Source organism: Phalaenopsis equestris, unplaced genomic scaffold (genome assembly GCF_001263595.1).
Source record: "Phalaenopsis equestris unplaced genomic scaffold, ASM126359v1 Scaffold000121, whole genome shotgun sequence".
Lineage (NCBI taxonomy): Eukaryota > Viridiplantae > Streptophyta > Magnoliopsida > Asparagales > Orchidaceae > Phalaenopsis > Phalaenopsis equestris.
In genome coordinates, this window is record NW_018164563.1 from 683,053 (window position 1) to 701,298 (window position 18,246).

Genomic DNA, 18,246 nt, shown 5'->3' on the forward strand with positions numbered 1-18,246 from the left:
GCGAGTCATACACGAAAAAAAATTTTAAACTCAAATTTTAAATGAGTCGAACACGAACAATCCTTTATTTATTATATTCGACTATTTCTATCTCAAAATTCAAAATTTTTATATCTTATTTGTATAATAACACAGCACGTATATTTATATATAAATTAAAATCAACTCCATTCTTGGTCATGTTTTTCTTTTTGGTATTATGTATTGCAACGAGAGGATGCTGGTTTGAGTCTAAACATCATATGTCTATTTCACTAATTAATTTGAGTCAGAACAAACGAACACACTGTTCACAACAATTTCAAACACAATTAATTTTGAATGGGTCAATTACGAGCTAAGCCCAAGCTCACTCAAGCTCGGCTCATTTACGACGCTTCTCATACATACAACTCAATTATAGAAAGAAAATACATAAGAATTGAGTGATATATATATGTATATGCCTCCTTATAATCATATATTTATAAGAAAATTCTTTTTTTATTATTACATAAGTACCCTATATGCCATTACATATCAATCACGTAGACTTCAATTTTCATCTAGATACAACCCAAGCCATGCCGCCTATACATAGAAAATGAAGTTTAGGTGATTTATATGTTAATACACATGAATTGAATGATACGCATATATTTATACATAGAAAATTAAATAACAAGATAAAAAAGTTGTAATTACATTCATAGCAGCTGAAACATTATTATTTACAAATCTACCAACCCAAAGTATTCACTCAAATATCAAAATTCCTCATAAAACCTCGACCCATATTTTTTCGTCTTTTATCAAATTCTCAATGCTTTAATTGTGTCGGCACGTTGGTTTGATAGTTCAAATATATCACCTGATATTTTCGTGTGCTCTGTGTATAATCATCCAAAAACCAAATGGCATGATTCACTAATAAATCATTAGTATAATCATCAAAAAACCAAATGGCATGATTCACTAATAAATCATTATAAATATAACATTATTCATTCCCTGTAAACAATTAAAAACATTCTTATTCAATATGGTAAAAAAGAAAAAAAAAAAAAAAAGGAACAAAATAAAAACCCAAAACTAACCCACAACTACAGTCTTCAGATATAGATGACAAATAATACACCCATCATAAACAACATAAATCTTTAGAACAAATAATCCAACCAACCTGAAAAAGCTCAGACTTTGGCGGAGACATTGATGTCCCCTTTTGTTTCACCAAATGAGGGAGACTCTCGACGGCGGGCGGGCCGGCGGGCGGCGGCGTCGTCTCGTCGTCTCCGCCGTGTCGCCGTTTAGCCATTAAAAGAGAAGATGTCAGGAAGCTAAAGCCTCGGATTGGTTGCCACCGTTCTTGGAAAAGTGACTTCCCAATATACCTCTTTCTTGGCGAGGCAACCGTGGGATGTACCCGTTGCCTCTCGGTCTGTCGAGGCCGCCGAACCTGCCGCCAAATGAGCGGCCGCCAAAACGGCCCCTCGGGGGCTCCAAATAGTAGCCGCCCCTCCCTCTACCCTTTCCTATTAAGCATTCAAGGGAGGCAAAAGGAACGAAAAAAAGTTGCTTGGAAAACATTTTAAACTGAAATGATGATGAAAATTTAAAAAACAGGTGTAAATGGTAAAATGTAGGTTCACACAAACACAAATACATATGCATATAACTCCCAAATGCTTATATGTACTCACAAATCTAACACCTAAACTTCATTTCTTTTTTAATATTTTTATCTCCTAAATCTTTCATCACATAAAAAATTGCACCACTTTAACAGAGTGAAATACACCTTTTTCATGCACAAGTAAGGTGGCATGTATGTAAAAATTGAAGCTTAGGTGTTAAGATAAATAAGAATTCAGTGGTATAATTGTAAATCTTCAATATATATATATATATATATATGGAAATAGTAAAATTTAGGGGCAATTACATACATACCACACAATACCTATGTATTTAAATATCTAACACCCAAACTTTTTTACATTTATACCACCCAAATGATTCATCACATAAAAAATACCACCGCTTTAACTTGTAAAAAGTGAAATACGACTTGTCAGGCATAGGTAAAGTGGCATGCATGTAAAAATTGAAATTTAGGTGTTATATATGTAAATACATAATAATTGAATTGTATGTACGTAAATCTTCCTAAAATTCTATGAGATTATTGAGCTTACTTCCACCTCGTGATGCACCACTGTTAGGTCTCCTGCCCTCTACATGAATCATCCTCCCATTAAGCTGCACCGGAGTAGCCTACAGAGCAGATTTAAAAAGCATTAAAATTAAACTGCCTCGATCGAGAATTATTATGTCCGGTGTCCGCACGCCCGAACACCGGCGACGATCCAGCCTCGTGAAATGCAAAATGATGTGGCCAGATAATCACTATTGTTTGGACGTGCAGTTCACTGGAGATAATATATATATATATATATATATGCACGCGCGTGCGTTAATACTCCCGATATAATAGAAAGAAAAAAAAATTAAATTGAATATAATAAAAAGGGAAGAAAATCAAAAGAAATAACTCAAAATAATCATAGTTAAATAATAACAATTACTAGTCATTAAAATATTCTAATTTTCCCCCTCAAGATAAAGTATAGATGTCAATCATATCCAACTTGGACTTGAAATCATCAAATAGTGACCGAGAAAAGTTCTTTGTGAGGATATTTATCAGTTGACTTTTGGATGACACAAACGGAACATAAATTTCCCCAGACTCCAGTTTTTCCGTGTCGATCAATCTCAACGTGCTTGGTGCGATCATGATGTACCGCATTGTGAGCAATGCTAATGGCTACCTTGTTATCACAAAACAACTGTAGGGGAACAAAGACGGGCATACACAGTTTTCGAAGCATGATGCGTAATCAGAGAGCCTCACAAATTTCTAGTAACATGAATAGAAATTCTGCTTCAGCACTGCAACAGACAACCACAGTCTTTTGTTTTTTCACATGACCAAGTTTCCCACACAAATGAGCAGTACCCCAAGATAGATCGCCCATTATGGACGAATTCAGCCCAATTAGCATGTGTGAAAAAAGCAATATTGTGAAAGGTGTTGCGGGAAAAATACAAATATGAGTCCAATGTGCATTTTAAATAGTGGAGAATCCAGTGGACAGCTTGAAGAGGGTGCTCATAGGGGTCATGCACGAGAATATCAAGACGTTTAGGGGCAAGATATATGAGTTTCCCCACAAGGCGCTGCTAGCGCTTCTTGTATACATAAGCTGCCTTGAGAATATCAAGAAGTTTTTCATTTAGATCCATCAAAATAGCTACTAGTTTGCACATAATAAGGTTGTTCTTTGTCTAAAGGTCAATGACATTTCCGCTGAGATAGACAAATGCCCTGAGATGATCAAGCAACTTCTTAATGAATCTTTGATGTGCAAGTGGAATTAGAGGGATATATGGCTCTTTGTTGGTAGGAGAGATGGGTGGAATAAAAGAAACCAAAGTTTCCTCGATGGTAAGTGACGCGGGGGGAACATCCACTTAAGTAGGGTAAGAAACAATATCCAAAAACTCTAGCTCCATCTCATGTGAGGTCGAGCTAGGAAAATAGGGAATACTTTCAAAAAAAGAAACATCAACACTCACATAACTTTATTTGTGGTAGAGTCAAAACACTTGTACAACTTTTGAGTGGCAGAATATCTTAGAAAAACACATTTTATGAACCTGGGATCAAGTTTACACTGATTTTGGGTTGTGTTCCGAACAAAGACTGTGCACCCAAAAATTTTGGGCTCTAAAGTGGAGAACAATTTCAAGACGAAGTTGTGAATTTTTTAGGGGACTCTATTTATGAGATAAGTGATGGTAAGAATGACATCATTCTAGAAACGTTATGGGACATTAGAGTGAAACATAATGGAGCGTGAGACGTCGAGATGCCGATTTTTTTTTGTCTCGCCAACCCTATTTTGTTGATGAGTGTTGGGAGAAGAGCTATGATGGAGATGTCCTTACTAATCAGGAATTCACCTAATATAGAGTTATAAAATTCACGACCATTATCAGTCCTAAGGATTTGAATAACAGTTTTGAAATTGGTCAAAATGAAGGTGTGGAAGTTATTGACAGTGACAACAGCTTCAGATTAAATTTTTAAAATATAAACCCAAATCATCCGAGTGTGGTCATCAATTCAAGTAAAAAACCATCATTTATTACTGTAGCTAGGGGTGAGAGGGTCCCCAAAAGTCACTATGAATAAGAGAGAAAGAAGCGAAAGGTGTGTAATTGTGGGGTGGATAAGTGACACGATGATGTTTAGCTAACTGACAGATTTCACATTTGAAATTGGAAAGATTTTTATTAGTAGACATCAACGGATACTATTGGTTTAGATAATGGAAACTATGATGACCAAAACGACAGTATAACAACATAATATGACAATAAGTACACTGAGAAAACTATAGTTATTGTGTGGAGTGTCATTTTTTGTGTTTTTCTCTTGGAAGAAGTAGAGCCCGCCAACCCGCTTTGCAATTCCAACCATCCTCCCCGAAAATAATCCTAAAAGACACAAAAATCAGAGGAAAAAAGAGTTACGCAGTCAATCTCATACGTCAGCTTACTGACAAATAAAATGTTACCTTTCAACAGAGGTACATATAACATAGATTTCAGAGTTAGGTCTGTTGTTAAAACAACAGACCCTTGACTAGCAATAGAACTTTCTGACCCGCCAACAATTTTAATAGTATCTTTTCCTGAACAAAAATAGTATTTTGAGAAGGTTGAGAGCTTCCAACCATGTGAATAGTTGCACCTGAATCAATGATCCATGAACTAGAATGGGCAAAAGAAGTGAGTGTTATAGGATTGGTACATTGACGAACGTGGGAGGTTGACGGGTCAGAAGAGAGTGAGTTGGATCCAAGCATCTTGATTAGTTGCTCCATTTGACTCTTAAGAGAATTGAAGGATTCTAGATTGTTTTTGGTAGAGGTCGATAGTACGGAGTTGGAATTAAATGTCATGGTGAGACCCTTGACAGCGAAAGATTTGGTTGAAAGTTTAGATGTAGGTTTGCTGTGGAGCTTCCAACACTTCTCACAAGTGTGGTTAGGCTTGTGGCGATAAGCACACGTGGGATGACCAACCCGGGGATGAGAATAATTAGATACCAAGTTGGATGCTTCAACACACGTGGTAGAAGCAGCAAGCATGACAAGTCTCCAACTCTTTTCGTGACTAATCTAAGTGAAAGCAGAGTGAGTAGAAGGAAAGGATCTCGACCACGTATGTCCCCGGACTTCGTCAAAATCTTTGTTGAGGCCTGCTAGAAATTGGAATATACAATCTTTTTTCTACAATTTTTTGGAAGAGAGATAAGTCAGCTGAAGATTCTCAAATGTAGCCATAATATAGGCGCATTCCATCCATAATGCAACTAGAACACTGTAGTATCGGGTCGCAGTCCTGGATCCTTGTTTTTCTTCACAAATTTTCTTGGACACCTCATATAGTTGGCTGAAATTCACTACATCCGGGTAAATATCACAAGCTGCCTTCCAGAGGGCACTAGCGTAAGGAAGTAACATATATGATCAGCCAATCAAAGTCTCAATGGAGTTGATCAACAATGACATGAACATGAAATTCTCCACTTCCCAAGCTCCATACACCAAGTCAGTCTTTGGAGGTTCACATATCATACCAATGAGATAATTATATTTCCCATGTCCTTTGATGAACAAAGACACTAATTGGCACTATTGGAGAAAGTTACTCATTTAATTTATGAGTTGTGATCAAGAAATTCATGTTGTTTTCTTATCCTCCGGTTTGCATAGGAACAAAGTTCAGAATTGATCCGCCGGTGGACTCAAGGACCCTTTCCGATGATGGTTCATTGCTGGAGAAGTCTTTCATAATCCCGACAAAGCCAAACAAAATGTCGGGTTGATGGGACATTGGAAGATTCTGGTATAGATATGGTTGTTCTGTCCTTGGGAAGAAGTTTTAATTTGACTAAACCCTCAGTCGACTAAAATATAAGCACTGGCAAGCGGAACAGAGGAAATTCGGTGAATCTGGAGGAAGACCGAGCTCTTAGGAAGGAGTTCTGGTAGTTGGGAGGAAGTTTCCTGGAGCAGGGATGCCAGATCGGCAGTTCTAGAGGATTATCCAACGACTGGGAAAAAGGTAGGTGCTTATATTGCTAGAGGAATCAACAGAGGAAGCAAACAGAGGAATTTTGTGCTTATATTGCTAGAGGAACCGCCAGAAGAGGACGGAGAAACTGTTGGAATCGCCAAAAGAAGACGGAGAATTTGTTGGAGTCAGTTGCTGGAAATGCCTGAAGAAGCAAACAGGGGAGCAGCGTTTCTTGGCGCGAGAAAGCAGATTTGGACAGGGAGAAAACAGATCTGGATAGACTAGCGGAGCAAAACTATTCTCAGTAGCCTAGGTTAGGACCATGGCTCAGATACCACGTTGGAATAGAACCAGAATACATCTTATTGATACAAAGAGTGGGTATATATATCCATTATAGGATCAACTAAAAAGGAAAAAATTAAACTCATGATATAATAGAAAGGGACATAAATAAAACTGTATATAATAGAAAGAGGAAGAAAAACAAAGGAAATAATTCAGAATAATCAGAATTAAATAATGGCTATTACTAGCAATTAAAATATTCTAATAATATATATACAGGGTCATTTACATACGTACACCCAAGAAAAAAAAAACCACCCAAATCTATCATTTCACATCAAAAATTTATAACTTTAAAAAATTAAATACACCTTTCCATGAATAGGTAAGGTGGCATGTATGTAAAAATCAAGTTTAGGTGTTAGATATGTAAATACATAGGAACTGAGTGGTATGTATGTAAATCTTCCATATATATATTAAAAGAATTTGCAAAGTTATTCGAAAGCTACCCTGATTAGTGATGAAAAGCAAAAAATTAACAAACCTTCAATGCATTCTGAACAGCAACAGCATCTTCAAATTCTATGAAGGCATAGAAAACACCAGCCTCCTAAAATAACAAAAAAAAAAAAAGAGCTGATTTATGAAGAGAGAAAGATAGGACATGCACCAGCAAGATGAAGAGAAAAAATTAAGAGGCATTTACATACATGCCACCCAATTCTTACATTTATAACACCCAAATCTTTCAAAACAAATTAGAAATACCACCTTCTTGAATCTTAAAAGGTAAAATAGACATTATCATGCATAGGTAAGGTGCCATGCATGTAAAAATTGAAGTTTTTGTATTACATATGTAAATACAAAGGAATTGAGTGGTATGTATGTAAATCTTCGTAGAATTAATATGGACTGATTAAGAAAACAAAAGGATAGATCAATCATAATATCACTAGAAATTATCCAAAAACAATTACGCAAAAGAGTAGACACCTCAATATAGATCTCCACAAAAATGAATGTAGAATAAGGATTAGTAAAACGAACCCAGATATAGACAAGAGATGATGACGATTATTGATGGAATGAAAGTTTGAAGCAAATTACCTTCCGGCTTCGAATGGTAACACCGTCAGGCTTGATTCTACCAAAGTTCCTGAACTCTTGCTCAAGGTCAAAAGTAGATATGCTTGCAGGAAGGTTTCCCACATAAACGGATTTTGATTCAACTGCAGGGATAAAAAAGGGAGTATTTACATACATACGACCCAATTCTTATGTATTTACATATCTAACACCTAAAACTTCACTTTTTATATTTATACCACTAAAATATTTCATATCACATAAAGAATATCACTATTTTAACTTCTAAAAAGTGAAATGCACATTTTCATGCATAGATAAGGTGGCATATATGTAAAATTGAACTTTAGTCTTTAGATATGTGAATACAAGGGAATTAATTGGTATGTATGTAAATCTTCCAAAAAAAAAAAATCTTGAAGTATCAAATACATGGAAAGGAATAAAAGGTAAATTAAGTATATCCTAGAAAAATTTAAAAAGCCAGTTTTTAAAATAATAATGAAGAATTTGAGGAAATAGAGACATTTAGAAGTCCTGAGTAAAAATATATAAAAACAGCTGATGTTGGTGTTATACTGTCATACGATCAAAAAGAGAACGTTGAAAATTTCATAACTGGTCATCTTTGGGTGTGACAGCCAAAGCTTATTCGACGGCTTTAATTAAGTAGATGATTAAATGGAGGCTTATAAAAATAACTTTTAGTATTAGAGAATGTCCAAGGAGGGCTTTACAACATCCTTAACCACCAAAAATGCCACATCAACCAATTATCATTCAAGCCAGACAAGCACCAACCACTTCTATTTTCATGAAGCACAACTCCAGCCACTTAGAAATTCCAATTTTTGTTTTGAAACTATTGGATAATTTTTCTTTTGTAAATTTATTTTCTTAATTCTTTCTTCTACAAGACATCGGCTATATGGTCCAAACAAGCACCAACCACTTCTATTTTCATGAAGCACAACTCCAGCCACTTAGAAATTCCAATTTTTGTTTTGAAACTATTGGATAATTTTTCTTTTGTAAATTTATTTTCTTAATTCTTTCTTCTAATATGGTGGTGAGACCTGCAATGCTTTATAACGCATAATGTTGCCCAATAAAAGAGAAGTATAAAACTAAGTTAAATGTTGTCGAGATGAGAACGCTTAGCTGGATGAGTGGCTTGACTCTTGGAGACAAAAAACGAAACGAATATGCCCATGAAAGGGTTGGGGTAGCTCCAACAGCAGACAAGATAGAGAGAGTTGCCTTAGAGGGTTTGGCCACATTAAACGTCAACCATTTGCTGATTCAGTTAGCAGAGTAGATGTTTAAGATTCGACTTATGTTAGGTAAAGGTATACCAAAAAAGGATTTGGGCATGTTGTATAAAAAATGATCTTAATTTATTAAAATTAAATGAAAATATGGCACTCAATAGAACAAAATGGAGACAAAGGATTCATTCGGCCGACCCGCCACTTAGTGGGATAATGGCTTGTTGTTGTATTTATTTCTAATATGTTAACGGCTGATATCATACACTTGATTTTTATTAAAAATTGATATGCTGGAAATCTGATATTTTGAAAATTAATTCTTATACTTTTTTATACTATTCATTCCAAATTCATGCTAAAATTTTTTATTTATAAAGATTAATATTTGCTTGTTTTCGGTAAATAAAAAATAAAAAATAGTTAGTGGCTTGAGTGACAACTAGAAATTGGTGATTGCTCAAATTTTCATGCATGAAAGTATATCACATAATATTATATGCTACATAAGTTGGGAAACCAAAACCTTTTTCAATGTTGTTCTTGTTCTTGAATTTAGCTTAGTGTTTGCACTATCACATCAATCACCTTTATGCTTGGAATTTTTCTTTGTGAGATGCGTAGTTTGTATCTTTATTTTGACTAATTTTATTTATAATTCTGATGAAGATGGACATAGTGTCAAGTTTAACATTAAAAAAAAGAGGCTAAACTTTAAATTACTAGCACATCAATTACTTATGTGATCTATTTATCATTTTTCAAGTTCCAATATTCATATCTTATTCATACTCTGAATAAAATTCTTACTCTTTAGTATAATCAGCTTCCACCCAAGTAAACCTATTATTTAGTTGTACTCAAACATAGAAGAATATGGCAACAAATTAGTGGTACTGAAAATGAAAAAAGCAAAAAAAGAGAAGTCGAGTTAACCTTAGGAAATGGATGAAGAAAATCTTCCATAGGAATTAAGTGGTATGTATGTAAATCTTCCACTAAAAAAGCAGGAGCATCATATCAACTAGAGAAACACCGCCAAAATAACTGACAGGCAAGTTCCATGTACTAAAATGACAGAAATTTGAAAACAGAGAATACTGCAACCAAGTAAACTAACCTTCATCTTCAAAAGCAAATGTTTCATCTGGTAAGTCTGCGTTGGACTTATCAGGCAAAGAAGAAATGGCGGCTTGAACCTGTTGCTGAGTTGCCTGCTGTGCAGGATGCCAGTCTGATAAATTAGGAGCTGTCTTGTTCACCGATGTTAATTGTGGTGCAACTTGAGCTTTTGTAGTTCGCAGCTGTTGAATTTAACGTAATTTCATAATTGAATATAGGGGGATTTACATGCATACCACCCAATTCCTAGTATTGACATATATAACACCAAAACTTTATACAATAATATCACCCAAATCTATCGTATCACATCAAAAATACCACCATTTTTAAAAAGACAAATACACCTTCTCATGCATAGATAAGGCGGTTTGTATATAAAAATTGAAGTATAAGCATTAGATATGTATATACATCAAAATTGAGTGGAATGTATGTAAAACTTCCTTGTGAATTATGAGCATTAGATATGTATATACATCAAAATTGAGTGGAATGTATGTAAAACTTCCTTGAATATATTGATTAAAGATCTTAGGCATTTGAAAACACCCACAAAAGTAAAAATCAGGGGAATTAAAAAGCTGCACATACGATGGATGCATATGAAAGCTTTGGCCGTTCCTCAGCAGGCTCCTCCTCAGTAATTGCTGGATACTGCACAATGTTTTGCACAGTCGAAACTGAACTGCCAGCCAGTTCTATGGGAGTTTCATCAGTAGTTTCGTTGGGATCTGGCGTTTGATTTCGATGTCCAGGAACACTGTAATTGTCAAGTTGGTTATTTTCATCAGCAGGTACAGGTGGAGAGATAAAATCTCTTGCTGGGATATCTTCCCCAAGCATATAGCTAGACACTGCACTAAATAATTCAAAGCTCAGAACAACTACAGAAGACGTTAATTAGATTAAACAAAAAAAAACAGAAGACTATTGCATCTGCATGTACATTTATTAAATACAAAAATGACATATTCTACAATAATATACTCATGGTCTATCAACAAGAAATGAAACATTTCAAGTGCATACAAAAATCCCTAAGTTAAACAATAAGATTCATAAATGGTATGAGATATCTGTCCCAAGTTACCAAAAGAATGACTGAACAAGAGAAAAAGAAACAGTAAAGAAAGAATCGAATAGCATTGGGACTTGAAATAAAGAACATAAAAGTTGAGGAAAAACATGGGGGTGAATACAAAAAAAAAGACCTAATGAAAAGCATCAAAATCAACAGCAGTAACAAAGAGGCCAAGAAGTCTAGATTCCAATCAACAAAATTCATCTTAAAGAGACTAATCAATTCAAAGCAATAAAAATGAAAGTAAAGTGTCAAAACGATCCCCTAACTATTTACATGGGGCTATTTAGTCTCAGAGTCTATAAAAGTGCTAAATTATTCCTCAAATTCTTTTAATAGTGGCCGAAATAATCCTCCCTTTAAAGAGACTGGAGACTATCTCAGTGCATTAAAAAAATCTGGGGAAATGACACTTCTATATACTCTAGAACTAAAATGACACACTGCAAAGAGTCAACAGACCATTTTGGTACTTTAGTCAATAATAAACAACAATCAAAGTAATTCGAAAGGAGAAAACATGCAACATCGCTTCAATAACTCGCTAACTAATCTCAGCGAGTCATGGAAAGTGCCAGTTGCTGATGCATGAAGTTAGCAGGGAGAAACATGAAATCATAGAAGAGTATGGAAAATTCTCTATCAAAGGTTTAATAGCAGAAAGATGTAGGATAAAAACAGTTGAATGTCATGTTATTAGAAACACAATTTAACTAACATATAACAAGGTTTATTTTACCTGGATCTTGTAAATGATTGAATGTATCTAATCTCGTGTCATAATTCAATGCATCTAATTTTGTATCATAATCGGTAGGTCTTAAAATTGCTGCTGGGGGCAGATGAACTTGTTCCTCTTCAAGAAGGAGAAAAATATCATTAAGAACAAAGTATCCCTTCTCTTGCGGAGCAAGGAAGAAGGTCTCAACAAATTTCCTCCTGAAAATAAAGTCTCTCACTTGCACAAAACCTGTCACATTCACCAAAACTCCTCCACCCCAGGATTCAAGTGAATGAGCAGCTAGTATCTCAATCTCAATGAAATTTAGCCTGACAATGAGATTATGAATTTCCTGGATAATTACATCATGTCAGTCAATCATAAAATCTTATCCATATCCGCCAATATCAAATTAAAATTTTAAAAAATAAGAACAAATCCGAGCCCAAAATTGCAAACAAAAGCACAAGACAATGGAGAACGATCTGCCAAACAAGAAAGTAAAACCAATAACGAATAATGACAATCTGTGAATAAATGGAGCATCCATTGAAAATAAGTGGATTTGCCAAAGTATTGCGTAAAAAGAAACTGCACACAAAACAAACAAATCTCCAGAAAAGAACAAAAAATGCAAAACAAGAGCTGATAAATCAACAGTTCAGACAATTAAATCAATTATGCTCATCGAAAGGTAAATTAATTTAGATTACAAACTTTAAAAAATAAATTTAGATTTTAAAAGCGAACTAAAATTTAAACCCCCATTGAAAGGAAAGATTAAATGTAGATATGAAAATATGAAGATTCACCAAAGAATTTACATATTGATTAACTTAGATTTTTCTATACCAGAATAGATTAATCTAATTGCCGACCTCAAAAAGGTATTTTTAAGAAAATGATACATATAATATATTAGATTTAATCATGCTGGATCTACTCTATGAAATAATGAAGACAGATATGAAAATAACTTCTAGAGTTAAGGGTAGAGAATTAAACTAGAGAAGTTTTTAGAAGTATTATGCAAGAAAGAATGTCATGGAGATTTAAAATAAAACTTTTAAAAAACTATAATTATGTCAACAATGTTATATGGATCAGAGTGTTGAATAATAAAAACAATCATTGATTGCTAAAGTTAAGATAACAATGAAAAAGTTAAAATGAATGTGTGCGAAAATTAAAAAAAAAAATTAAGAAATAATGATATTAGAAGAGCAATTGAAACGGCATTGATTCAGGAAAAGGCAACTAGCAATAGATTTAGGTAGTTTGAACATGTACAATAGAAGGTAGAAAATGTGCCTACTAGGGTAAAAAAATTAGTGCCAAAAAATTAATTAAGAGAAGAAATAGAACTAAAGTGACATGAAGAGATATAATTCATGTATAAGCTTGGCAAACTATACATACTAAGCTTATTTTTTCCTATTTATATTTATATATATATATATATATATAATCAAAATCCTTTCAGGAAAAATCTGGAATTGAAGTATTTATAAAATAAAGTTGGATTTTTTTAAGCTGCTGCAAATGCTTATTAGTTGATTTGAATATCTTTACTTATCCAGCAATTTATATGACCGAGTATGATTAGTTATAAGCCAAGTATTTATTTCAAAACTATTATGCTGAATGAACTTATTTTATAGAATATGCTGAGAAACATTTAAATAATTTTCAGATTAAAGATGATAATGTGTGATGCTGAATAACTCTTCAACCAGCATATATCGAGTCAACTAACCAAGTGATCGTGCCAGATGAAGTCTTCAAGCTAAATCTAATAGCTTCTAGAAATGTGCTATTTGATTTAATGAGTAAACAAATTTTAAAGCTCCTTCAGGTGTTGCTTAGTACTTTATCATTCTATGTATTGTTATAGGACAAGTTCTCGTTTCAGTAAATCTCTCCTTATACTAGAGCTCGTCTTCATACGACAACCATCTCACATATAATGGACTTCACTCATTTTCACTCATTCTCAATGCCGCCAAACTCCTGCAGCACTCCACACTGCTACCGCAGCCCCTCTACAGCACCCTACCCTGCTGCGGCATCCCCTCACCAATCCACCTGCTGCTGCCGCATCATTGTAGCCCCTCACCAGCCCACCTGCTGCTGCTGCATCCCCTCACCAATCCACCTGCTGCTGCCGCATCCTCCCAGCCAGCCAGCCACCCACCCGTTGTCATGCCGGATTTCCACCACTTTCGCCCTCATCCTAGGGTGCCTTTTATGTTTGTGTTGCTATTTTCTTATAGCAATTGTCTTTGTTTTTAATTCCCAATTTCAGCAATAACATTTTCATTTTTACTGTGGTTTGGGCTCATTTGGTATCAAAACTAACTTAACCAATAACCCTATCTTAGAGTTTCTTAGCATCTGACTTACCCCCTCCACAAAAAAATTTCTTTCATATTCTCAAACCATGGGCAAATTTTGACTAACCCTAATTTCCCCTTGCTGATTTTCAAAATCAGCTACCCAAATTAATTATACTACACCTTCAATTAGTCACATACACCCTCTTTCGTCTCCCAACCTTAAATGCTAACCATACCACCAAGGAGATACATGCCCGAGCTACCCAAGAAGAGATACAACGATAGATCCATCAACTTCAACAAAGGCTTACGGACATGGAGGATGAAACTCAAGGGAAAATTAACCTTGATCATGACAAAGAAAGTCGAAGGGTCGAAAAAGACTAGAATTTTAACCCCTTCTATATGGAGGATTTCAGTGATGAAGAAGACAGTCCACAACACTTTGGAATCTAATATTAGAGGAGGCCGATAGAGGAGACCACATATGGAGGACACATGAACTTCAGAAAAAAGGTAGATCTACAAGAGTTCGATGGAGGTATGGATCCAGACAATTTTATTAAATGGCTACAATCAGTTGAGAAGATCTTGAGTACAAAGAAGTGCCAAAAGAAAAAAGGTCAAAGCTTGCAACTATCAAATTATGAAGGAGTGTCTCCTTGTGGTGGGAAAATTTGCAGAGGCGGAGAAAAAGAGAAGACAATAACAAGAATACGAAGTGAGAGAAGATGAAGACGATGCAGAAAAAATACCTACCTCCTCACTATCGTTGAAATAAGTTTCTTAGACTCCACCTACAACAGAGAGACTTATTAGTGGAGGAGTTCACGAGGCAGTTTGATTATTTGTAGATGAAATGTGGGTTGGTCGAGTCATAGGAACACGCCATAACCCATTATCAGGGGGTTTGAAGCTCGCTATCAGTAATGTTGTGCAGCTAAAATATTCTTGGTCACTGAGAGATACCAAACATTAACCATGAAGGTGGAGAAAAAGCAAAAACAGAACAGACAACCACCACTAGCCAAGCAGTCATCCACAGTTGGAGACACTAGCAGCGTCTCAGGGCTTGAGAAAACTAGTTCGGATAAGACTAGAGCCACCCCAAGTGAGAAGCCCAAGAAAAATAGCGCGCCTACTATAGTTCACACCCGAAAATGTTTTTAGATTTCATGGATTTGGGCACATCGCCTCCAATTGCCTGACGAGCTGAGTCCTGTCTTTTATCGAGCAGAGAGTCGTAGAAGAGATTAACAATGAGGAGGCAGGAAAAGAATAGTTTGAGGTGTATCCTCTCTTCCACCAGATGAGGGTGAGATACTCGTGGTTCAACGAGTCCTACAAACTGAGGATACAAGGGATCCGCAGTGATTCTGCCACAATATATTCTAAACCAGTTACACCATGAATGGGAAGGTATGTAGTCTCATTATTAATGAAAGGAGCAGCAAAAACATGGCATTTACGCAGATGGTGGAGAAATTTGTTCTCATGACTCAGAGGGATTCCCAACCGTAGTATCTGACATAGTTGAAAAAGGAGAACAAGGTCAGCATTGACTGGAGATTCCTAATCGAGTTTTCGATTGGAAAACAGCTGCAGGATCAAATGTAGCGTGACATGGTACCCATGAATACCTCCACCTTTTGTTAGGGAATATTGGAAATTTGACTGTAGGGCTCAGCATGACGGATTCAGAAACACCACTACTTCACCAACGAGGGGAAGCACATCGTCCTTTCTTCGGCAGAGCCCAAGATCACAAGTGTCCATGCCAGTAAAGCAATGTCAGTGAAACTATTTTTGGTGACGACAAAGAAATATAAGACTAAGACACTGAATCTACGCACGGGACGATCACAACTGGGAGAATTTCAGTACATCACGCCGTCATGACCACCACCATTTGGGGAGGTTCAGGTCACCCTCATTTCAGATTAGGTTGAGCCGATCTTGGAATATATAGGGAGGATTCAATGGTATACGCATGACACGCAGACCCGGCTCAGCTCAGTAGGAGACCCCAAAAAGGGCATATCGATATGGATGTATACTCGCAAGTGGGGAAAAATCCTTAGGTGTTTTGGGGGACGATGCAGTCGCTGGTGAAATCCAAGTGTTTTTCAGATCACAGTAAAAATGTCAGCCCCAAGAGCTTACAGCAACTCAGTCAACATTAATGGGCGGTGAGAAGCTTTGACGAATGAGGCCAAAGCTCCTCCAAATTTGAGAGACAGACACAGCTGAATCGGGGCCAACCCGCTGGGAAGACAAGACCGGTTCAGGGATGGAGGCAAGGGGGGTCAGTTGACCCAATTATTTAGCTTAGGATTGCCGCCTAATTCCTCTTTACTATCTAGTATTATAAATATGTCATTTTCTTTGTTTAGGATTAATTTTGATTGAGTTTTCTATCAAAGCAGTTGTCAGCAACCAAGTTTTCCCCTTTGAGGGTTGTAATTGAATGCGAGAAGATGCTCCGGCTGTAATTTGTCCTGAGGTGGTGTTTATCTACCCTTACTCGCTTCCCCAACCTTATCCCAGCAGCCAGATTTGATGCCTCCTCGATTGGAATTGCACTACCAGAATTTTGCTGCTATCCCAACCACCATCTAGCCCTTCCCCTCACTCTCTCTGCTTGTTGCCAAGAGCCTCAACCACCTTGTCTATTGTCACACATCCCTCCATGCTCCCTCCTTGTTGCCGCCAAACTCCTCCAGTACTCCACCCTACTATCGCAATCCCTTACAGCACCCTTACCCTGCAACAGTAACCCCACCACAGCCCTCTTGTTGTTGCCACAACCCCTCACCAGTCCACCTGCTACTGTCGCAACCTCCCAGCCCGCCACCCACCAATTGTCCAGCTAGTGTTTGCCACTTTCGCCCTCCCTAAGGTGACTTTTATGTTTGTGTTGTTATTTTCTTATTGCAAGAATCTTTGTTTGTAATTCCCTTTAAATTTTAGCAATAAAATTTTCAATTCTACTATGGCTCTGGTATCAGTCAACTAACCAAGTGATTGTGCCAGATACAACCCTCAAGTTAATCTAATAGCTTCTTGAAATGTGCTATTTGATTTAATGAGTCAAAAAATTTTAGAGCCCCTTCAAGTTAGTCCTTTATCATTCTATGTATTTTATAGGACAAATCATCGTTTCTGTAAATATCTTCCTACACTAAAGCTTTTGTTTTCATTGGGGTAACCATCTCACATATAATGAACTTCACTCACTCTCAATGCAAATAAGGGCAAAAGAGGGAGAAGTCATAGTACTAGGGCTAGAAGTTTTCATTGTTAAGATACAAAGGAGTTCTAGCATGATAGTTGATGCACCTTTGAAAAATTCAATTGGTTAAAATCCGAAGATGTGAGTTTCACATTTGAGTAAGTTGAATGATGCTTTAATCATATAATAGTTGTAAGATATCAAATTATCAAAATGGATACCTATTTCTTTAGTTCATCATTTTTTCCTTTTTAATCCTTTTTAATTAAACTCTTGCTTTTTGTACAAAAGACAACTTCAAGTGCAAACTGTTCGTCTACTTTGTAGCTCTATAACAAGGGTCAAGATTTTGTTTAACTAGCTAAAAAATCAGTTTAAGAAATAAAATTTTCCAATAATGATTGAGTAGCGAATTTATTGACTCCATACTTAAAGTTCAATTAACACGGACATTGTTGGGTCTCAAGTTTTGGATGTGAAAAGTGGAAATTTGCGTTAGATAGTCGATAGTCAGTGTAAAATTTGTCGACAAATTATGACATTAATTTTTTTGATTATTATGTAAATGTTGAGGGTCCCTTGGAAACGACACGCTGTATGACCTGAATACAGTAAAAAGTGTGCAAGGGCAAGCAACGCGCTATATGACCTGAATACAGTGAAAAGTGTGCAATGGTCGATATACCGACACGCGAGTATAGTGAAATAAGCAAAGATTCTCACATTACAGGCTCAAGCGAGTAAAGAAGTTAGTCCATCAAACTAATATTATGATAGAATATTAGAATATATGTATTCTCACAAAAAAATTAATAGAATTAGTTGATATTATGATTCATAGAAAGATAAATATCTTATGTATTCAAGAAAATAAATGGGTTGGAGAAAAGACTAAAGAGATTAATAACTTAGTTTTTAAATTTTGGTATTAAGATAAGAGTCACTAGAAATGGTGTAAATGTAATTATAAA

The 18,246-nt window shown here is 35.8% G+C and overlaps 1 protein-coding gene across 1 annotated transcript in view; it reads right to left on the bottom strand.

Moving 5' to 3' along the window:
• Nucleotides 1–1,079: 1,079 nt before the first annotated feature.
• LOC110021111 (putative G3BP-like protein) overlaps nt 1,080–18,246 on the bottom strand; it is a 32,331-nt gene continuing 15,164 nt past the window's right edge. Inside the window, exons 3-9 of the mRNA XM_020719452.1 lie at nt 11,726–12,059; nt 10,497–10,759; nt 9,901–10,084; nt 7,534–7,655; nt 6,968–7,033; nt 2,178–2,256; nt 1,080–1,514 (exon numbers count right to left, since the gene is read on the bottom strand). Coding sequence (XP_020575111.1) covers nt 1,312–1,514; nt 2,178–2,256; nt 6,968–7,033; nt 7,534–7,655; nt 9,901–10,084; nt 10,497–10,759; nt 11,726–12,059 — 1,251 coding nt within the window. The 3' untranslated portion in view covers nt 1,080–1,311. The remainder of the gene's footprint in view (nt 1,515–2,177; nt 2,257–6,967; nt 7,034–7,533; nt 7,656–9,900; nt 10,085–10,496; nt 10,760–11,725; nt 12,060–18,246) is intronic.